The 22767-nt window shown below is 54.5% G+C and overlaps 1 protein-coding gene across 1 annotated transcript; it reads left to right on the forward strand.

Annotated features, from left to right (window-relative positions):
* Window positions 1–2701: 2701 nt before the first annotated feature.
* Window positions 2702–21427, forward strand: RAB8A (RAB8A, member RAS oncogene family). The gene is made up of 8 exons (XM_002912702.4): window positions 2702–2947; window positions 7352–7412; window positions 9240–9300; window positions 12796–12873; window positions 14422–14511; window positions 15132–15197; window positions 16525–16575; window positions 19974–21427. The coding sequence occupies exons 1-8, from the start codon at window positions 2824–2826 to the stop codon at window positions 20064–20066; spliced, it is 624 nt and encodes a 207-aa protein (XP_002912748.1). The 5' UTR covers window positions 2702–2823; the 3' UTR covers window positions 20067–21427.
* Window positions 21428–22767: the final 1340 nt, after the last annotated feature.

Genomic DNA, 22767 nt, shown 5'->3' on the forward strand with positions numbered 1-22767 from the left:
CAAATGTTACTTGCATTATACCATGACTTCATATGAGGATTATGATCTCTATTCAAGTGAGAGCTCTTTGCCTCAGTAATTCAAAAGCTCCTGTCCTTTGTTAAACCCAGTCCTTCCTGAGTCAGGCTGTGAAGAATAACTAGAATTTCAATCAATGAGACAGGAGCAGGGAAAATGGTCTCTGTTGCTTGAGTCAGGAAAGCACAAGGCTTGCCTGCGTAAGGCTTCTGTGTGTTGCATATATAAAGGAAGGAAGTAGGAAAGCTGGACGGTAAGCTGGGTCTATACTGATGAGAGCCTGAACTTAATTTGGTCAGGAACGGAGAGTCGCTGAAGACTAATCAACAAAGAAACACATTAGGAAAATCCACTTATTTTCAGGAAGGGCTAGAGTGGGAGTAGACTAGAGGCAGAAAGGCTAGTTACGAGGATGTTGCATTAATCCCAGGTACTTGCCATGGAATGAAAAGGAAGAAGTGATCTGGAGGAAGTAGTCTTAAGACAGCTGACCACCTGGCAGGTATTTAAAGAAGAAAGTCAAAGATGACTGCAGTTTCACTACCTGAATTGCTCTCTTATCTGCCTCAAGATCTGATCTTGGGGAAGTGGGGTAGGGACTCAAAAAGAGAAATGAGAGCCTTTAAAACATTAATGTGGTATGCAAACAATTTTTTGTCACCAAGTATAATTAAAAACATTTCCTTCATATGATTTCAACATTTAGCTGATGCTGCGAGCTTGTTTAGATGGTAGATGCAGGGAATATCAATGACTAAAGCATAATTGCTTTCTCTAAGGGCTCTATCATTACTAGACTGAAGTTCCTTCTTTCCCTCCTGCCCACCCCCTTGAGCTATAATCTAATCTCAGGATACTGTAACAGTCAATCTTGTGCCTCAGCATTTAACAGAAGTGTTCAATGTTTGTTAATCTGATCTCCCATCTCCGGGAGTTCCCAATCCCATGACGTGTATGTGGAACACAGAGTGAGCTTCGGGCCAGATGGTGAAAGCCTGATCCTGACAGACCCTGGATGGGTACTGGGTAAGTGTTTTAGAATGAACACACTGCAGAGTGCAATCTGGATTAAAGAACAGAATAATCAGGGAGACCACTGGAGAGAAGAGCAAGGGTCAACTATCTAGAGCCAAGATGTGCGGGGAGGAAAGGGCAGTATCGAGGATGACTTCGGTTTCACTCAGGAGGGAATTTGGGCCAGACTAGTTTGAGTAGAAGTTGCCACGTTCAGTTGCGGACATGTTGAAGTACCTCTGCCAGATCCAGAAAGCGGCTGGAGACAAGGATGGCCGCCGGGCTGTGGATTTCCTGAAAGAATCACCACCCGTTCAGAGATACTAGCCGCAGGAGCGAACGAGCTCCCCCAGAGTGCAAGCCGACCTGGGACCACGGGGAACTCCTAAAGGACACGCGCAGACAACGAAGACTGCAACGCAATCTGAGAAGCAGCACCCAGAGAAGGGGAGGTGTGGGCGACGGAAGAAGCCAGCAAGTAGAATGGGGAGCGTCCCAGGAAGGTGGCCAGTGGCACCGACGGCATCGGCGGCGGCTCCACTTGAAACTCTCTCCCCCTGGCGTCAGATTCGCGCGGTGGGCTGAGGAGGGGCGGCCACGGCCGTGAGTGTAGACGCCTCTCCGATGCCCAACCGAAGGCATGGCCCACTTCTGACCCGCAGGAAACCCTGGTGATCTCCAGCCTCCGAAGCCTGCGCGTCCGAGCTGGGACCCAACTTTCCATCCTGGAGCCTGGGAAAATCACTGAAGCTCTGGCCTCGGTTTTCCCACCATAAAAAGGCAGGAAACCCAATACAGACCCCAGTTTAGGGTGGGGATTAACTACTTTCTGTGTATTTTTTTTATAGCGGACAACACCTGCAGGCAAAGAACAATGCTCAGAACGATCACCTAGGATCCTCACGACCCTAGCTCCCTCGGCGGCTGACTGGGTTGGGGCGGCCAAGGCTCTGGGGGATAGCTGAAGGCAGACAGTGGTCTGGACAATCTCTAATCAGGTCCGAGGGAGCGTTGCGAGGAGTCCCCGCGGGCCTCGGCGCAGCTGATGGTGGTGAACCCGCTCAGGTGGCGGAGGATTGCGTAACACCAAGTAGTCCCCCTGGCCAGCGCTGAGATTCCGGAGGACGTCTCGAGGGGTCCTCGCTTCGACTATGACGGGCGTCACCACCGTCCTTTCCTCTTCGGTTCCCCCCCCCCCCGGCCTGACGCAGTGGCCTCCAGACAACACAGCCCCCACCATTGTCCCTTCCCGCGTTCTTCCCGGCGCCTACGGAGGATGCGCAGGCCGTGAGGGCGGGAGCCGAAGACCCCGCCGCGCGTGCGCCCTCTGCTGGCGCCTAACGGTCTCCCTGGCCTGCGTACGCCCGCGCCCTGAGCTCGGCCCCCGAGCTGCGGGCGCGCTGAGACGTTGGGGACGCTCCCCGCCCTCTCCCCCTCCCACCGGGGGGCGGGGCCGCCTCAGCGTCGCTGGAAGAAGGCGGGGACCCGCGATACCACGCCCCCCGCTGGTCTTCATTTGAAGACCCTCGACTCTTCACTGTTGGCCAATTGGAGCCCTCTCTGTCCCCAGCGCCGACCAATTAGCGGCGCGCCTGGGCCGCTTCCGGCACAGCGCCTTGCTCGCCCCTTCCCCAGGTCTCCCGGCGACGGGCGGGGCGCGGGAGCGGGCGACGGCCGCGGTGACGCGCGGCGGGCCGCGAGCCAATAGGGGGCGGGTTCGGCGCTGATGGACGGGACTAGCGGCCAGTGGCGAGGCGCTGGCCGCACTTCCCGTCGGGGAGAGAGTGTAATATGGCGAAGACCTACGATTACCTGTTCAAGCTGCTGCTGATCGGGGACTCGGGGGTGGGGAAGACCTGTGTCCTGTTCCGCTTCTCCGAGGACGCCTTCAACTCAACTTTCATCTCCACCATAGGTAGCGGGGCCGGGGAGCGGCCGGGGACGCCGGAGGCCCGGGCCGGGCGCGCCACTGAAGGGCTGGGGCTGAGGGAGCGGCTGGGCCGGACGGATCCAGGGATCTGAGCGGGTCGAGGGGACCGGAGGGGAGAAGAGCAGCCGCCGTCGCCGCCTTTCGGGGGTTCCCGGGCTTTGTGGGGGGAGGGAACTAAGTGCCCATTTTGCAGATAGGAAGACTGAGGCTCCAACCCTCAGCCTGCTCGTCAGGAAGTGTGTGTGTCTTGGGCTGGGGTCCTGGCGCCGGTCATCTCGTTCTGTCCACACAGAAGCCCTCGGAGCTGTTCTTTTGGAGTCCCCGCCGTACAGAAGTGAAACAGGCTTGGGGAGTAGGCCATAGGAAGAGGCCTATGACATCTGACCTTCTTAAGCATTTACTGTGTGCTAGCCGCTTTATGTGCATTATCATACTCTTCAGTTTTCAGTGTTAGGTGCCCTTATGAGCCCGTCTCACAAATGAGGAATTTGAGGCTCAGGGAGGGTCGAGACGCAACCAAGGTCACAGTCTGCAGGTAGCAAAGATGGACTTTGAATCCATGTGGGTCTAACCCCAAAACTCAAGGCTCGACCATTCCAGAGAGGTGTGAACGCTCACCCCCAGGGCAAGCACAGCTGGTCCATCTGAGAGCCAGAATTCTAAACCAGCTCTCTCCTGCTCTTTTCCTCTGGAATGTTCAGAGGTTAAGCCTCTCTCCCTGTCCCTGTTTCCCCCATGGGTGAGTTTCCTCTAGAAGGAATGGTGAGGAGGAGTCTGGAAGCTTTCTCTGCCCGACCTTCCATCACTTGAGGGTGACAGCAATGGCGAGTGACAGCTGCCTGTCCTAGGACCTGTCATCCCCAAGGAGATGCCAGATAAAAACTTCAGTGAGAAACCAGAATCAGCCACTGCCACAGACAGCCCTGACTTCCCTATCTTGAGGCCCAGGACACCGGTTGTCACTTTGCAGAACAGCCTTTCCCTCAGAGCCAGCCCACATTGTGGTTGAACAGAATTGGCTTGTTGCTTCTCAGTTCTGATATCCACAAAAGTGGAGCTGACTTCTCCTCGTGCCACAAAAACAGCCATTGCCCATGTGAAAACATTTGACCTGAAAGTAACACTCATTGAGTGGAGCGGCTTGTGAGCTATGCAGCCTTGCTCCAGACTGGTCACCATGCCCAGGAGTTAAGTCTGAATGGGGAAAACCTAGGGACCAGGTTATGCTTTACCACTGTGTGACTTGAACCCTGTCACCTATCTCCCTGAACCCCATGAGGAGCTGCTCTTTCCAGCTGTGCCCTCCTCCAGGAGCTGCACTTTTATGTGCCGGATGCAGAGTAGAGAGAATTGGACTGGAAATGGCCATGCCTGCTTTCCAGCTGCTGTTTGCCCTTGAACAAGCACTTAGTCTCTCTGAGCCCTGTTTCTTCAGTTTAGGAGTAACGCTTTCTGCCTTGACCAGTGCCCTAGATGATTGAGGATCAGAAAGGTACAGTGAGGAAGGGGTTGTCATCATGGCCAGAGGCGGCCTGGAGGAAGCAGAATGGCTCCTGTAGTGACAGCATCCCATCCTTGGACACAGATGTTTCTTATTCCTCCCTCTTCACCACCCCAAGGTCAAACTTTGGGATAACCCTTGTGTCTCCACCAATCGGGAAGTGATGTTAACTCCTGGCAGGCTGTGGCTGGCTGTCAACCCAGACCTCAGTTTCCCAGCATCAGAAGCTTCCTCTTCAGCACAAGCACTAGTGAGATCAATTCAGGGATTAGGCTTTTTTGTTTGGTTCCTAATTCTTGACCAGAAAACCCAGGCTAACACTTTAGGGCTCTGAGGAGACTGGCCTCCACTTCCAGACAAAGACATGACTTGGGCAAGATCACCTGGGGAGGTAAAGGTGGCCCTTGAACCCAGAATCCCTCCCTCCCACCTTGGTATTCTCATTACATTTGTGGTTTTCCTGCAGGCCTCTGTCTTCTAAGAAAATTTAATTCATCCTGACCTTGAAGTAATGGCCTCATAATTCTTAGCCTTGTAAAATTTACACTTCTAATTAAATTTGGTATATTAATGAAACCCAGGAAGAGGAGAGGACAGAGTGATGCTGTGGGACTTTGCTGATGAAACGGTGCTTCTTGATTTTCTGTATCCCTGTGCATCTGTGACAGGAGGTGGGGGGTATTTTAGGCAGGAACAGCACTGGGCCTCTTAGTCCTGAAATACAACTGAATGCATAAAGGTGATTCTCTGTTGGCACTAAGTGTACCTCTGGGTTTTCTTTATAGATCAGGGATTAAGTGGCTGCTTCTACCAAAGCCTATTCTCATAAGCTCCATCGATCATTTGTGGTGTGAACTTGGCTCCGTGGCTCCTAGAATTGGTTCTTCGCAGCCTGGCTCTGCTTCCACCGTCTCCTCAGGGCCCCATTCGCTCATTCCTTCAGGGAGACAGATGGCGTAGCATCAAAGTGCTTTGTAAACCACGCAGCACCACGTAGACCCGTTGCTCTTAGTTCTGTTGTCCTGCCATCTTTCCTGGACACCTGCCGTGTGCCAGCAGGGCTGCAGGGGCTGCAGAGACGACTGGGATGAATCAGAAGGAAACAGAAATGTAGCAAGGACTGTGGTCAAGGTGTGTGTGCAGGACTGGACGATCAGCTTCTAGCAAATACGTAGTTGGCCTCTGCCATGCTGAGTTACTGGAAACAGCCATGAGTGAGAATCCGTGCCCGGTTGGAGTTTATGTTCTAGTGGGCAAATTTCAAGTGCAGGCTAATATTTCCTGTGGCCCCTGGACAGTTCCTGAGGTTGGCAGGGATGGAATTAGCATCCCTATCATCAGTTCTGAGGGGTCAAGGCTTTATGGTTGGAGATTTGGGCTGTTTGCCCTCCGTGCAGGCCATTCAGGTGGGCAAGTTTTATCCCAAGGTCCATGGAGCAAATAAACAAATAGACAATGTCAGGGATAAGCGCATGAAGAAGAAAAAGAAGTGGGAGGAGAGAGAGTGAAGATGGTCAGGAAGGCTCCCAGGTGGAGGGAGCCAGGTAGCTGTGGAAGGAAACAACATTGCAAGAACCCGGAAGAGCAAGCATGAGAGCGCCGAGACTGGATCATATTGGGATATTTAGGAAACAGTCACATGAGCCGCGAGTATGGAGAGGTGGCCAGGCTAGGCAGGACCTGGGAGCGCACACGCAACTCTTCTCGCTTTATTCTGGGGCCAAGGGGGTGGTAGGAAGCCAGTGGAAAGTGGTTTTTTTGTCTGTTTTTTAACAGTTTTATTGAGGTATAATTCGTGAACCATGGAGTTTACCCATTTAAAGCATACAAGTCAGTGGCTTTTAGTATATTCACAGCGTTGTACAACCATCACCGCAGCCAATTCTAGAACATTTTTGTTATGAGAAAAAGAAGCCCCAAACCCCTTAGTCAAGCCCCTGAATTTCCCTTTCCCCCTGTAACCCGTGGCGACCACTGATCTCCTTTCTGTTCATCTGGATTTGCCTCGTCCCAGAGAGTTCCTAAGAATGGGGTCCTATGCTCTGTTACCTTTCATGCCTGGCGACTTTCACTCAGTGTGATGTTCTCAAGGTTCATCCATGTTGCAGCATGTGTCAGGGCTTTGTTCTTTTTCGTGGCTGAGTAGTAGTATGGATGGACCCCATGTTGTTCATCCATCCGTTGGCGGACACACTGGAAGGTCTGGAACAGAGGTTAGCTTTGTGACATGGTTGAATGTGGTTTGTAAAGCCTGGGAGGGGACTGAGGAGGGAGTAGGAGCCTGGAGAACAGCTTAAGAGGCTGAGAGGTCACCCTGGTCTTGGGGAAAGGGGACAAGGGGGCAGGGCCAGGAAAGTTTTTTGGAAGGTAACCTTCCAGCATGTCCTAAAGGAGAAAGTTTGTTGGACTGACAGGTGGCCTGGGTGGGGACCACCCACAGAGAAGGGACAGCAGGTGGGGGAGCTGGAGGCTGTGGGAGCGACACTGTGGGGTATCATGGGCTCCATGCCCTGTGTGCTGGGTGGCGAGAAGCGTGGGGCTCTGGCCTGCAAAGTGTTCTATGGAGGCCCACTCCAAGAGGCGGCCCGGTGGGGAGAGGAGGTAGAACAGGGCTTTGGCACCTGAAGTACCTGGTTTGCCCTCCAGCTGTGCCACTTGCGGCTTCACTCTGGGCAGCTGTGTCTGCCCTCTGAACCTCAGCCTCCCCTTGCACGAGAAGAGAAAGCTCTCCAGGTGCCCCCAGATTTGTTGTGGGAGATTCCGAGATCCCCTGTGCCTGGTGCAGACAGGCGCTCCATAAGCCGTGGATGCCGTTACCTGCACAGGTGGGCAGTGCTTGGGAAATGGGCTGACAGCGATGTGCCTTTTTTTCTTTTCTTTTCTTTCAGGAATTGACTTTAAAATTCGGACCATAGAGCTCGATGGCAAGAGAATTAAGCTACAGATATGGTAAGAGTCGTTGCCACCATCAGCCCCTTCACCCTTGAGCACTTAGAGCCAGAAGCCGTGGTGCCTCTTTCCCCTTCCCTGTGACCATGGCCTCTATCTCTTTGTGCCTAGGTGTACATGTCAGGCTTCCTTCAGAAACCCCAGAGACTGTGCTCTGCTGGTTACTGGGGCCTGGAGTCTGTGTCAGCACCTTCTGGGGACATAGCTGCCAGTCCTGGTTAGCTCAGCATTCCGATGTGGGCACAGCTGGGTCTGGGCTTCCCGGTGGCCTACTTCCATTGAACTTGGAGAGCGCCCTCTGTGCCTGGGCAGTGGTGAAGGCTGCAGGGCAGCAAAATTCCCCAGCCCAGTATTTCCTCTTTGAGCCTATCAGCTCGCTGAAAGAGGCCAGACATCATTTCCTCTTTTGTGTCCTGGGGAAGCCCAGGCCTTACTTCTCTATCATGCAGACCCGAAACCCCAGAACCAAAAATAAACTGAAGCCTGGTCCCAATGGTGAGACCCATTTCTGTTCTACTTACCTGGGGCTGATTTCTTGTGATACATAAAATTAGAGACGTTGTGAGTCCCCGTCACTGACGCTGACCGTGGTCTGTAGCCACGTCACTGACAGGGAAGTATGTGCCCTGAACAAAGTTCAAGAGAAGTCCTGTTTGAGAGGGTGGTACAGTGTCCTGGTCCCAGCAAGCACCTGTGGTGAGATGGGGTGCTGTGAGATGGGCCACAGAGCCACCTTCTCTGCAGCCTGTCTCCCTCACCCCAGCGTCAGAGTGCAAGCATTGCCCTGCTTGCCGAGTGCATCCCCTCGGCTTCCGTGGCAATCACCTCTTGACTCGGACTCCGGAGTCCAAATCTGGATGAGGCCTAACACCTTGTCTGCTGGTAATCAGGCAGTTTCTGACTGCCTCTAGAAGTACCTGCACCTGCCACGCGTGACTCCCAGCAGCCTCAGTGCCCGAAGTCCAACGTGACTCTGTGGCAGCAGGCAGAAGTTTTGCTTTCCTCTTCCCCTCTCTTCCTTTTTCTGCTCTTAGCAATCTACACGGGGTTAGTGACTTTCATAACACTTTTCTAGACAAGGGCCATGGTTGGGAATAAAATGACTGTTCATAACCACTAATGTCACCTGCTGTTGGCGTCAGAAAGTCGGCAGAGCCCCAAGTGAGGCGCTTCTGTGTGGTCCAGAGAGGCAGAGCCCTCGTCTGGGGAGGAAGGGGGTACAGGGTTGTGAAAGGAACCCTGGGTCCAGAGACAAAAGACTTGGGTCTTGCCTTGGCCCTGCCACCAAATAGTGAAGTCCCCTTTATCCCAAACACTGAATGCCCTCCATGCCAGGAGCTGGCCTGGGCACGGCATGTCTCACCCTGGTGTCATCCCTGCAGCAATGAGAAAGGGCTTTCTCCCTGGCCTCCACCAAAGCAGCAAGTCCCGAAGTGCTTCCGGGGCCCCACTGAGGTTGCCCAGCTCGGCCCACTTGCCACGTAACCAGCCCTTTCCAGCCCTATGTGGCCCTGGACTTTCACAGATAGTATCTGACCTTGGCTCTTCAGTGACCCAGAAGCTCTGGGCAGAATCCCCAGGAAACAGAGAAATCACGGGGGGAGATGGGACATAACTTTATGCCCAGTGGGTCAGGTCCTTCACACCCCGAGTCACCGTTTCCTTCTCAGTAAGAATAGGGAGAATGGGGGTGATGCCGCACGGCAGGACGGTGAATCAGGTAATGATCCGTGAGAAAGTGGGTGTCCATCCTGGGTAAATGTCCACTGTTCCCACTGTAATGATTATTCGTGTTTGCTGTCACTAGTATCCCTTCTTCTCCTTTAGGGACACAGCTGGTCAGGAACGGTTTCGGACGATCACCACAGCCTACTACAGGGGCGCAATGGTATGGATTGGTTTTTGTTTCTTTTTTTGTTTGTTCTTTTTAAAGTCAAAATGAACATCACCATCTTGAATACCAAAGCCTGGGTGTTTCTGGGGAGTCCATGCTCGGGCTTCTCAGCGGTCCTCAGTCCCAGGTTAGTTTCAGAAGACTGTGTGCCCCGCCCTTGCCCCCACATACATCCCCTTCTGCTTTAGAGACAAGGCAGGGTTTAAGGAAACCTAATTCTTTGGGAATGAGGGAAGACCCAGGAAGCCGGTTCTTCCAGGTGAGGTCAGTGAAATTGGAGATGGCATGCCCCAACACTTAGGAGCGCTCACGTGGCCCACGTAGTCTCTATGGAATCTGCTACTGAAAACTTGAAGATCATCCAGGAGCTGACTTGCTCTGGGCTGTTGGCCGTTGGATTTTTCACCTGGGCCAGAGGCAGGGTGATGTGATAGGAAGACTCGTTCCTCATCGCTCCAGTACTTTTACCGAGCCCTTCTGTAGGCCAGGCCTGAGCTCGCTGTAGAGGAGGACCTGGAATGGGCTGAGTTCCTGCCCGCGAGGGCTTTGAGCAGGTCGTCTACCTGTGAGGCGTGTACAGAGCCAAGCGCTTGGGCCAGAGGGAGAGGGAGGCAGACGCCTGCAGCCTGGCTCAGTGCCTTGGGTCACCCTCTGAGCTCCGTCTCCTGACTCGGAAAGTGGAACAGAGAACAGACTGTGTTCCAGGATAGATGGCCAGCTCTCCCTTTCTAGCTCCCACTGTACCCTGCCCTTCCCAGTGTACACCCCATCCTATAACTGTATAGATGCCTGTTTCCTCCATTAGACCATAAGCTCTGTGAGGGCAGGGCCACGTCTTGGTCACTGCTTCATTTTCTATGCCCGGGACCATGCCGGGTATGTGGTGGGTGTTCAGGAAATACTGGCAGGCAGCAGAAATGAATGGAGCCATTAAGTATTTAGAGTATCCCACACAGCTTCTGAAACATAATAGAAATTCAGTCATGTGGGTTGCAACCTTAGTGCACCTCATTAAAATTTATTTACTCATTTTCCTCTCACCTTGCTGTGCTGTAGTGGGGCAGGGGCCTTGGGGATCTGGGGTCCTGGGGAAGCTTCTGTGTGGCCTCAGGTGGGCCCTGTCCCTGCCTGGTTTGAAAGAGCCCCAACTTGGGGTGCAAGAAAGAGCCCTCCACTGCCCCATTCACTGAGCCCCTTCCTGGGCCAGCTACGGGGCCCAGGTCTTGGCCATTAACCCCTGAGCGTGGGTGCCATGGTTATCCCCACTTTACAGATGGGGGACCTGAGGCTCAGCACAGTTTCGTGCCCTGCTTAAGTTCAGGCAGAGGGTGGATGGCTGGGCCAGTACTGATTGGCTGTCTCCAGTGCCCACATCCTCAGTCAGCTCCTGGTGACACTAGGCTGAGCCATTTGTGTGGCCTTGCCCAGCCCCAAGGTGTTTGTGGTTTCCAGTCCTAGATCTGTGCTAACCTATATAGAAGCCAGCAACCACAGGTGGCTCTTTGAGTTTAAATTGATTAAGAAATCCAGCCCCTCAGTACTACCAGCTGCATTTTAGCTACCCCCAGAGCCATGTGTGGCCAGTGGTAACCTCATGGGACAGCTCAGAGAACATTGCCACCATGTAAGCCATCATCCTCTCCCTGCATAGTACTAGACTCTTGGGTTCCAAATTTGGGCAACACTTGATGTCTGTTGTCCCATCATGAGCTTACAACCCGATACGAGGAGCTGCACACAACGAGGGCTGGGAATTTGCAGCTCCAAGGAGAGTTTCTGGGAACACCTGGAATAGGGTGATCCCGTGTTTTCTGGGGACTTCTCTTTCCTGATAGAGACCTACCCACTGCTTGTACCTCTTGGTACATATCTGGGACCTTGGAATCTTGAGCCTGTAGTATCAGCTTGGTGGTAGCCAGAGTTTTGGGCCACCAGAGGGGCCAGTCCCTGGATAAACAAGTGGAAAGGCCTCAGGACCCTGTGGCATTTCTTGCCTCTGATGGCCAGAGGGCAGCTGCTGGGCAGAGGCCTCCATGATACTTGACTTATGGGTCTTCTACTCAGGCTGGCCTTGGCTGGGGCGTGGTGGACAGCGTGGCTGCTAAAAGCTCCCTCAAGTTATCCCTCAAGTGGCCTCTGTTCAGTCTCCCCAAGAGAGCCCTGAGAAAGGGCCCCCAGATGGCATTTTTGAGGGGTCCTGGCCATGGCCGTAGTTGTGGCAGGCTACGAGACCTCTGTGCATCTCCTCAGGTTCATGGCCAGGATTCGGGATTGTGGTGGCTGTCTCACCCCGTCTTTGAGGTTTTGTCACACATCCTCCCCGTGATCCCCCCCAGCCCCCACAGCCCATGTTCTCACTCTGCAGACTCAGGCAGCCTCAGAGATTTCTTAGCCAGCGCCAGAGGTCATGGGTGCAGGGCTGGGCCCTGGGAGGGGTAGGCTGAGGGACTAGAGTAAGCCAGGCCGGGGCAGGACAGCTGGGGCCATTGGCCTCAAAGGTGGCCCACAGCATTGCTGATGAGGGCCCAGGGATGTTCCTAATGGGAGCTGGTGTGATCAGCTTCTTCAGAGTTAGCCTTACCTGGGCTTCCATCTTAAAGGTCACTTCTGTGTGCCTCAGTTTCCCTTGTATCAAACAAGGATATTTGCCCTGCTCAGTGACAGCAAGATCATGGGCCCAGGTGGAGGTGGGTTCACTCTGCAGCTCCTTCAGGACCCCTGGGTGCTCATGCATTGGTTATGGAACCTTGGGGGCCTCAGTGCTGCCCAGCCCCATGCTCCAAGCTGGCCCCCACTTAGGTGGAGTCACTGGAATGCACAAGGGTGTCAGGATCAGGCCATCCAGGGTTTAGGCCCCAGTTGTGCCCTTTACTCTCTCATGGGATAGGAGACGGGCTCGTCTGCAGAGTGGCACCCATCTGATCAGGACCTGTGTGGCTTCAGGGAGACCCTACTGCAGTACCTGGCACATAGTAGGTGCCAGACGAGAGGTCATGCTGGAGCGCCCAGAGGAGACTCGGGCAGAGGGGGGTGAGGGAGGGTGTGGAGGAGGCTGAGCATGGCAGAGGGTGGATGTGAGGGGGAGCCTAGTGGTCACTGGGGCCGTGGAACACAGCATGCAGGGCAGGGAGCTGTGGGACATGAAGCTGGGAGGTCGGCAGGACCTTGAGGGCTGCCAGGGTGTGGGCCATACTTACCCTGCTGGCACTGGGGAGCCTGCAGAGCTCGTTTGTAAGCATGGGTGTGATGGGATCTGGTCTGTAGGGTGAAGGGTCACCTTGGTGGCCAGGTAGAAAGGACTAGAGCCTGGGAGACTGGAGAGGAGCTGGTGCTGCAGTCCAGCAGAAGGAAGAGCCCCAGGGGTGGAGTGGAGGGAGTTAGTGGGAAGGGTGTTCTGTTTGGGTTGGTCCTGGCCACCCCACCTTGCTGGGGGCCACCCCTTCAGCTCGTGGCTTGTCCAGTGTGCATGTCTTGTCTCCCTCCACTCAGGGCATCATGCTGGTCTATGACATCACCAACGAGAAATCCTTTGACAACATCCGGAACTGGATTCGGAACATTGAGGAGGTAAGGCTTGCAACCGCTTACATGCACAGGGACTGCATACATGTCCTCTCCTCAGTCCCCACCCCAGAGCTGCCTGGTTCACAGATGAGATCACTGAGGCGCAGAGACCCCTGGAAGTCACTTGCCAAGAGCCCTGTAGCTAGAGACATACCGGGAATGGGGACTGGAAGCCAGGCAGCTGACCCTGGAGACCACACATGGGCCTGGCCTCTTCATAGGGTGGCCCTGAGAGCCCATTCCGCAGCGGGACCGTTGGGTTTGGGCAGTGTTCTCAGTCACAAGAGAAGAGATATCCAAGCTCTTGATCACCATGAGCATTTGGTGCTTTCCAGAAAAGGAAGGTTCTAGAATAGACATGACCCTTGTGTTTGGTGGACATGGTGGTAAGGCATTTCAGATTGTACTGAGTTTCAGCGGAGCAGGGTGGGAGCTGGCTTAAGCTACCCATGTTCAGGCCAGCAGCTCTTCAACTGCAGATGGCTGGGAAGGAAAGCTCAGAACCGAGGAGCGAAAAAAAGGCAGCTAGCCCCACCTCCCTGTCCCAAAGCTGGTGTCCTCACCTTCTGGCTCCCCATAGAGCTTGCTGTCACCCGCAAAGCCTTGGATGATGGCACTTGAGGCTCTTGATGACTCATCAGGTGGGGCTTCGGGTCTGAGGTGCAGCCAGTGGACTTTAGCCATCCATAAAGCCACGGCCGAAGGTCATGGTGCCGCTGGTGTCTATGAGCAGGGGCACCAGGCCGCCTTCCTGACAGCCCCATGTTGGCTGGCGGGGGGCTGGGCCCTGGCTGAGGACAAGGAACCGCTCATGTTGATCTTTGTGGAAACTCACTGTTTCTGGCCAGTGGGCCAGAGGGGGTCTTGCAGTTAGCAGGACGTTAGGCAGGGAGCAGTGCAGCGTGTGTCACCAAGACCAGATCTGAGCTACACAAAAAAGGTCCTTTTCCATACCCTGGTCCTTCAGGAAGCACAGACCCCTCCAGTGGGGCCTGGGAAAAGGTTGGAGAAGGAACCCTGTTCAGGCATGGGGGGGGGCATTTGTGGGAGTGCCAGGGGATGGGGGAAGTACCCAGGGCTGGCCCTGGTTGGAGGGGGCACCCCAAACAGGCATCACCCACTTTCGGAGCCCAAACAGAGTGAGCTGGAGTGGGACAGAGGGTCCCAGGACAGCAACTGGGACCTCCAGCAGAGGAGCCAGAAAAGGAGGGAGGCGAGCAGGGGGTAAATAGCTCAGCCTTGCTTGCCTCTTATAGACCAGACCCTGCCAGGAGCCCAAGGATGGCCTCGGAGCTTGGGTGACACAGCCCAAGGAGGAGCTGTCTCCAGCAGCCAGAATGTGTGTGCTTGGTCAGAGTGTTAGAACCTGGACTCTGCTCTTGAATTGGCTGTGTGACATGGGACAGGCCACTCAGCCTCTGAGCTTCAGCTTGTCACCTGTACAAGGGTGTGCTAGCAGTCTTGGCCCACCACACTGATTTCGGGACACACTGTGTATTGGCCTGTAGTCCCATCTGACCTCTCACCTCCCCTGTCTACCTCTCCCCCCAGCATGCTTCTGCAGATGTCGAAAAGATGATACTCGGGAATAAGTGTGATGTGAACGACAAGAGACAAGTTTCCAAGGAACGGGGAAAAAAGGTGGGCACGGCAACCAGCGTGGGCCTGGTGCCTTGTGGCAGAGGGGCCTCGGGGTTTTAGGGTTCTCTGCATGGAGGGCTGTTCTGCCCCAAGGGGTCCCCGATTGCTCGCCGATGGAGTGAGCTTTGGGGGAGACTCCTTCACAGTCTTTGTGAGCATACAGTGACCTGCCATCCTGGCTTGTACAAAACTGAGGGGGTCTGAGACTCAGGACTTTGCCAGGCAAACTGGGACACGTTGGTTGTCCTGGTATTGTGCTTATTTTGGGAAGAGAGAATGGAAAGCACTCACCCAGTTGGGCTTCAGTCTAAAGGCTGCAAGTGCAAGGGCTTCTGGGGTGTGCTCTGCATGCTCCCATACAGCGTCGGATGGGAGCCTGTTGAGACCGCAGGGAGCAGTGGGCAGAGCCATGGTTTGAGCCAGGCCCCTTCCATCTTCCTACCAGAGACATTCACCCTTGTACCACCTGCTCTCCATGGGGTCTTGAGGGAGCAGCCCAGGAGGTCACATCCACGGGCTGAGAGCCCCCACTCCAGCTTCCTTGCTCCCCACTCAGGGTGGTTTGTGGGGTTCAGGCGCCTGGTGGCTGAGGTGCACGTGTGTGTCTGCCTTCCTCACAGCTGGCCCTGGACTACGGAATCAAGTTCATGGAGACCAGTGCGAAGGCCAACATCAATGTGGAGAACGTGAGTCCTGGGCCTACAGCACAGACCCCTCTGGGCTGAGGGACAGGCTGCACCCTCTGGGGAGGCTCTACCAGAGGGACTGACCTCAGGCTCCAGGCTACCTTATCAGCCAGCCGGCCGGGAGGCAGTTTCTGGGCAGTGCCATGTGCCAGGCCCTTTGGGGGAACCGCTGCCATGTTGTGACATCAGCAGGTGCAGGCCCCAGCTGGCCCCCTAGGGTATTACCTCAGTGGCTCTTGGGCAGCTCTGGGGAGCAGGCACAGTTTTGCAGATGGAGAAACTGAGCCTCGGACAGACCCAGCTGCCTGGTTCCCAGGCCCGGCTCCAAGATTATGCTCTTGGCCACTCCACCCTCACAGATAGTCCCCAGTCACAGCCCAGATGGAGTAGGGGGCCCTGGCTGAGCCTTGGCCCAGGCCACCCTCTCTTCTCCACGGGGATGCCAGCCTCACAGCTAACCTGCCAACCTTCATGCCACCGCCCCAGTGATCTTTCTAAAGTGGATCTTCCCTGTCACTCCTGAGCTCAACCCAATACACCTGGCGCAGAGGCACTCCCTTACCAGCCCCCGCCCGTGTGCACCACCCACAGCTTGGGCCTCGCTCACCACTCTCCATCCCAGGCCTGTGCAGCACCCTTCTCATATCCTCTTTTCCCTCAGGGCCCTGCCCAAGTGAGCCTTCCCTAGGGAAGCCTCTTGTCTCCCAGACCCATAGGCCCCCCACTTTGGACTTCCCTAGCACCCCAAGTCACTTTCCACAACAGAACTTTACACATCGTGTGGCCCCCAAGAGAGGCCAGGTCGAGTCTTCGTCAAGCATGGGGAGACAAACCTTTCACCTGGTACTGGCCCTTCCAGGCCTCCCTGCTGGCAGGGACCCCAGATGAAGCTTGTTTGGCTAAGAACGGCTTGTCTTTCTTTCTGCCCTGCCCCTGACCATCAGAAGCAGGGACAAAAGTGGACAGGACACAGGAGTCGGGGATGGAAAGCTAGGTCCTCCTCCTGGATTCTTCCAGCTCTTGTCAGTTAGGTACTGGGTGCCTTCAGACAGCTCACTGACCCCTTTGAACCTGAGTTTCCTCTCTGCAGTCAAGGGTGTGACCACATCCCAGGGGCTTGGAGAAGGTGGCGGTCCAGGTTGGCAGGAGTAGCCCAGCAGTGGCAGGAGATGGGGCTGGACAGGGGACACCCACACCCAGCGAGCTGCCCTAACACTGCCCCCCTGCCACCCCACGGTCCCACCACATCTAAACGGCAGCGGCCCGGAACCGACAAGCCCCTGTCTGCCCCCTGCTCCAGGCCACTAACGACATGCTTATTCCACAGGCATTTTTCACTCTCGCCAGAGACATCAAAGCAAAAATGGACAAAAAATTGGTGAGTGTATGTCCTCTTTGAATCCTTGCACGGGTCCCTGTAGGAGCCAGCCATCCTGGCCTTGGTGCTGTGATGCAGCCCAGGGCAGATCCTGCTCGTCAGGGCACAGCCAGCCCCAGTAGGGTATCTCCGGGAGAGGGGCGAGCATCAGCAGGAGAGGTTTGGGCATCCGCACCCGGATGCACTGCTCCGCTCCATCCTTCCTCCGCGGCTCGGAGCTGCTCCGTGCCAGGTGCTGCCTGCTGTGCACACGGGCTAGCAGGGGACACGGGGCCCTTTCCATCCCGCCTGGGAGACTGCATGCATGAGGACAGAGAGTATCTAGCAAAAGAGCCCCAGGCAGGCCCAGAGCCACAGCGCACCCCGTATGAGGCCGCCTGCAGGGCTGTGTCTGATAGTCACTGGCTCCCGTCTTGATGAGTCCATCCCCAATTCTATAGATCAGAACAGCTCTGTGACCTTCAGTGGGTTCCAGGGCCCTGGGGCCTCTAAGGGATCCTGCTTGGATCCCCCCACCATCCACCTTTTTGTTTGTTTTCTGGCTTTTTTGTTTCATAGTCCCAGGCACTCAGCATTTCTAGTGCCGCCTTTGGTCTTACCTACGCACTCGACTATAGTTTGGGCGTGTTTAGCACCTAAATGCTGCTGGGAGTCTTGCCTCAGAGCCTCCAGCCCAGCGGCCCCTCTCTCCCAGCCCTTTCCCACCGCTCGCTGTCTGATACAAGAGCATAAAGCCATCCATGTGTCGCTTGGGTTCCATCTGGTCACGCAAGAGGGCACGTGTGATGCAAAACACCACTCAGGTAGTTCACATCTGATTTAAAACATGCCTTCGTAATTCTGAGGTGCTGTGAACGGAATCATAAGGGATATGATCGATTTAGTAGCAGCCTTTTAGGCAAAACAGAAAGCAGTGCACACACGCAAACACACTGACCCAACAACAGCGTGTCATTTTCCTATCCTTTCTTTCCTCTTCAGTAAGACAGTAAAATCGTGATTCTTGGTGATCCCTCTGACACTTGACCCCTGGCAGGTACGCTAAGCATCGTCGTGACACTCCACTTTCCGCAGCCTGTGGATCACCTCCGTCCACGACATAGAGCATGAGGCCCTGATGTGCAGCCGTAGTCCTTGCGTTTCCTCTTTTTCTGAACTGAATTGCAAATCACAGACAGTTAAATTCCTACTCATTTCCTGACACCTTTGTTTATATTCAGAGTTGCAGCCCGGTACCACTTCCGCTCTGCCTTTTCTTTTTAATTGAAATGTAATTGACATGTAACATCGAGCAAGTTTGAGGTGTACGGTACGTTGGTTTTCGTACGTTGATATTTTGAAATATGATCATTGCAGTGAACACCTTTATTACCTCCCATAATTATCATTCCTTCTTTGTGTTGAGAACAATTAAGATCGAGTCTCTTAGCAACTCTGAAGTTTATAATACGGCGTAAGAGAGTCAACACAGTGCTGTTGACTATAATCTCTATGCCGCGCATTAGCTCTCCAGAAGTACTTATCTCCTAGTTGCAAGTTCGTATCTGTCTTGCAGCACTGATGCGGCTAGCTCTGTTCACCCCTGTCTTCTCTCTCGAGAGCGTCATAGAAAGCCAGGCTCCGCCAGTGCCCGCCCTACTCCCAGACCTCTGGCGCTCTCCCGCTCTGCTCAGCCCAGCGCTCCTCGCTGCGCCAAGAGCACACTCCATGCTGCCCCGACCGCTGCCGCCCTCTCCACCTTGTCACCCTGCCGCTTCCCTGTCGTCCGCTGCAGCCACACTGGACCTTTCCTTTTCCTTGGACCCCCAAGTTCCTTCAGACTGTCCCCTCCACCTGCAGTGCTCCCCTCTTGCATCAGCGTCCTGGGGCTACCGCAACAAATTCCCGTAACAATCTTAGCAGCTTCCGCAACACACGCATGTCAAAGTTCTGCAGGTCGCAAATCGGAAACGGGTCTCACCAGGCTAAGACTGAGGTGTCAGCAGGGGCGCCCTCATCCCCAGAGGCCCCAGGGGAGAACCCGTTTCCTTGCCTTGTCCACCTTCTAGAGGCCATTCCTTGCCTTGTGAGCCCTTCCTCCATCTTCTGAGCCAGCCACTCAGCATCTCTATGACCCTGCTTCTTGGTCCCTACTCTCTTTCCACCACAGCTGGGAAGTTGCTCTGCTTTTAAGGCGTCACAGGGTTCAATGGGGCCCACCTGGATGATCCAGGCCACCACCACCCCCCCCCGCATCTCAGCTCAATCACATGTGCTAAGTCCCTCCTGCAGGTCAGGTTGCCTTCTGCACAGGTTCCAGGGATGAGGGCGTGGACATCTGGGGGTGCAGTTTTTCCACTAACCACAACCCCTATCCTGTCCCAGGCCTCACTTCACGACGCCTCTGTTCACACACCGCCATCAAAACTCTTCTCCACCCTCTGTTCTGTCTCTCATTACTTGCCGCTACAGGAAATCACCGCTTATTTGTTGACCCACGTGGTTTGTCTGCCCTGTACAGTGTGAGCTCCCCAAGGCAGGACCGTTTGCCCACCACCGCATGCCCAGTGCCCACACAAGAGCCTAGCACAGCATAGGCATTCAATGGTTACTTGAATAAATTCAGGTGTGACTTAAGAGCAGAAAGAAGAGATGGAATTAGTCAAAGATAAGGGGACCAAACCATGCAAAGAGGGTGGAATGGGAGAAAATAGGATTTGAGTTCCCAGGGTAGGCAGGGGCCAGATCACAGGCAGAGGCTTCAAATGCTGGGTGATAGATTTAGGGCATTCCCCCTGAAAATGGGGGAGTATGGGTGGGTTTCAGTATGGATTGAGTGGACAAGATTGGAGTTTAGGTCCTACAATACCAGCTGTGGGGCGGAAGGTAGACAAGAGGAGAGGTGGTGAGTCAGAGCCTTGGCACAGGGACATGGAGACCAGCCAGGTGTGAGTGGCATTGTGACCTCGAACCCAACCCCCTTCTCCGGCCCCCAATCCCAGAGGACAGTCTTTCTGCTGCCCCTAGGCTGCCTCACTTTGAGGGACTCAGCACAGTTGGGTAAATGGATGGAGAGAAGGAAATAGGGGAAGGAGGTTGAGATGGATGAAGTGAGCGAAGATGTTGAAGGGATGAATGGAAGAGGGGGGATGGGCAGGCGAGTAAGAGATTGAAAGAATGGATGGTTGGAAGGAGGAGGTAGGTAGCAGTTGTGTGGGTCTGAGAAAAGTCAGTTGGAAAGGACAGCTGGATGGTTGGCTGGTTGGAAGGTGACAGAGGTTTGACAGATGGGAGGGGACAGAGAGGTGGATGGACTGGCAGATAGGTGGTTGGTTGGTTCATTGGTTGGTTGGCTGGTTGGTTAAGAGACATAGAGCTGATGCTCAGCCATGACCTCAGAAAACCTTTTGCCATTTCAGGAAGGCAACAGTCCCCAAGGGAGCAACCAGGGAGTCAAAATCACACCAGACCAGCAGAAGAGGAGCAGCTTTTTCCGATGTGTTCTTCTGTGAGGAACACTGCCTTACTCTGAGCCTCGCTCAGCTGAGATGACTGTGCCTGTCCTGAGTGAGCCCCTCACTCAGCCGGGGCCCTCCCCTCCAACACTCCCTGCTGTGCCGCGGCCGCTGAGCCCATGGCCACCAGACACAATTGAGAAATTGTTTATTTTAGTAACTGTCTGATCTTTTTCAACTTTGGAGATGGAATAAGTTAAGAATTTGCTATTTTTCCCTCAATGTCCGCTGAATGGGCCCTCTCGTCGTGTAACCAGAGAGAAAGATGGAGTTGAGGTGTGGCCGTCAACATCAGCCAGTGTGGTGGGCCTCCGTCCCCAGGCCTTTAATCCTCATCTTACTGCAACACAACTAAAGCCCCACCGGAAAGCCCGTTCACATCCCCACCACAGAAGCCAGGCCCCCAGAGGCCAGTGAGGGTTCCAGGAGTTCCGGGCTCCACACCCTGAGCGAGGCGACGCATGCCGGGCCCACAAAGCATCCACCCAGCACATCTGACGCCTACTTTCTCCTCTTCTGTCAGTTTTGGACAAGTGACAAAAACCATTCTTTTTCTTCCCTCTCTCTTCTTCTCAACTGTCAAACCAAACCAAAGGGAAGCACAAATTACGGAAATCCTGAGGAAAGAAGCAGGGGGCGGCCCTTCCTGTTCACAGCCAGGTGCCGGTCTGCAGTCCAGCGAGGCCTCGGGCATGGTCAGTGGGCCTCTTGGTAGCACCGAGGGGATGCCACGTGGGCCAGAGGTGACCCTGAACACACAACCACACACGGTCCACCTGCGCTTGGGGCATCTGCCTCTTGGCCCCCCAAACAGCCCCCCCACACCTCTTCCCTCCCGCTGTCTCCAAATCGGACATCCTTTCTAGCTGAGATTTTTATTTTTCCAGATCTGTAGTGTCATGAAGTGATTCCGTCTTTGATTTCCAGCGGCAGACCCAGGTGACTTGGAGTTCGTGCACACCTCTGGCTGGACGGGCCGGAAGCGTGAGGCAGTGCTTGGCGCGGGCCAAGGCCCAGGCGACGGGCTGACCGCAGAGCAGTCTGAGTTGGTTTTTAACTGCCGTCACCTGGTTCTGTTGGGACAGCTCTGCCCTCCTGTAGAGACTGTGCAGCTGGGGCCAGGTAACCAGGTCGGAGGGGCGTCACCCGGGAGCCTTTCTTTCTCTTTTTCTCCCCCCTCTTCGTCCCCCCCCTCAAGCTGCTGTCAGTCCAAGCCATTGGCGTTGTAGTTTTTTCTTTTGTGAATTAAAACCAACATACCAGCAATAGCCTGCTCTCCCCTGAAATCTCTTAACATGCTCTGTTTACATCGGTAAATGCACTTAAGGAAAACAAATTAAAGCTCATTTTAAAGTTAACGGATTTTTTTTTTTACAGCCTATTTCTTGGTTTGAATTTCATCTGTAAAATTAGAGATTGGACTAGATTAAAGTTAATGGATTTTTTATGTCCCCATGTTCCTTGTAGGTACATGGGTATGGCCAAGTGTTGGGTCGAGGGTCCTCAGGAGGCCTGTTACTTAATAGCACAGGCCCGGCCAGTGGGGCCTCTGGACCCGTTCCACTTTGGCGTGCCTTGGCTCTCATCTACTCTAGTGTGCCAGGTTTGTCCCCACCCTAGGTGTAGACAGGAGCAAAGCAGAGGAGGTCAGTTACCCCAAGCTCTTGAGATGAGACTGTGACCAAGACTGACTTGGAAGAAGCTTCCCGAACCCCAGCTCTGCCCTCCCCTCCCCCCAGGAGAGCAGAGGTGTATGCACCCACAGCACCACTGTGGGACACCACGTTCCCTGTTGAACCTGCCCATTCAACATTAGACCCCATCGTAACCCCTCCATTCTCTCGTCTGTCAAGTGCTGCGTTCCAAGCCCCTGTCCTCACCCCAGCATAGCCACGGGCTGATCCTCAGTCCCCTGGTCTGTAAACTAGGCACAAGCCAGCAAGACGGCGCATCTCGGACTGGGAGAGATGCCTAGGAAGCCCTGAGAGGTGAGCTGCCGTCCACATCATGGTCCTCATCCTCATTATTAGCATCACCATTTGTCTTATGCCCTGAGAGGAAAACTCACGCCTCTCTTCACATCTTGTCTCTTTACAGGGCACAAGTCATAGAACTATCTCTCAGCTCTGAGCTGGAAGTAGTTGCCCCATGATGCCCCAATTTTTCCCCCATTGTTCCCGACCAGGTCAGGCTGGGGTCCTTGAACTCCGCAGTCCCCGCCTTAGACCCAGCCTTTTCCTCAGAGAGTTACTAGGACTTCGATGCCGTGGCACGCAGGGAAGTGGCTCCTCAGCTCTTGTCCCCTTGTGCTGGGAGAGATGACACCTCGACTTTGGTTTTATAACGTCTTTATTGAGATGTAATTCACACACGGAACAATCCCCCCACCAAAGTGCAATTAAGCGGTCTTCAGTGTATTCGTAGAGTTGTGTGACTGTCACCACAGTCCATTCTAGAATGTTTTCATCACCCCGTCCCCACGAGCGGTCACTCCTCATGCCCCCCACCCAGCCCCCTGCAACCATTAGTCTTTTGTCTGCATTCGCCTGTTCTGGACATTTCATGTAAAAGAGATACGCTCTGGCCTTTTGTAGTGGGACTCTTTCACTCCGCATGGTTCTCTAGGTCCATCATGTAGCGTGTGTCAGGGCTGCCTTCCTTTTTATGGCTGAGTAACATTCTATTGTGTGCACGGACC

The sequence above is a fragment of the Ailuropoda melanoleuca genome, chromosome 4, assembly GCF_002007445.2.
Source record: "Ailuropoda melanoleuca isolate Jingjing chromosome 4, ASM200744v2, whole genome shotgun sequence".
NCBI lineage: Eukaryota > Metazoa > Chordata > Mammalia > Carnivora > Ursidae > Ailuropoda > Ailuropoda melanoleuca.

What these genes read in the sequence shown, in the direction of transcription:
- RAB8A (XM_002912702.4), top strand. Translation starts at nt 2,824, where the DNA reads ATGGCGAAGACCTACGATTACCTGTTCAAGCTGCTGCTGATCGGGGAC. An exon ending in AACTTTCATCTCCACCATAG is followed by an intron (nt 2,948 to 7,351) that starts GTAGCGGGGCCG and finishes CTTTTCTTTCAG; the next exon opens with GAATTGACTTTAAAATTCGG. An exon ending in CAAAAATGGACAAAAAATTG is followed by an intron (nt 16,576 to 19,973) that starts GTGAGTGTATGT and finishes TTGCCATTTCAG; the next exon opens with GAAGGCAACAGTCCCCAAGG.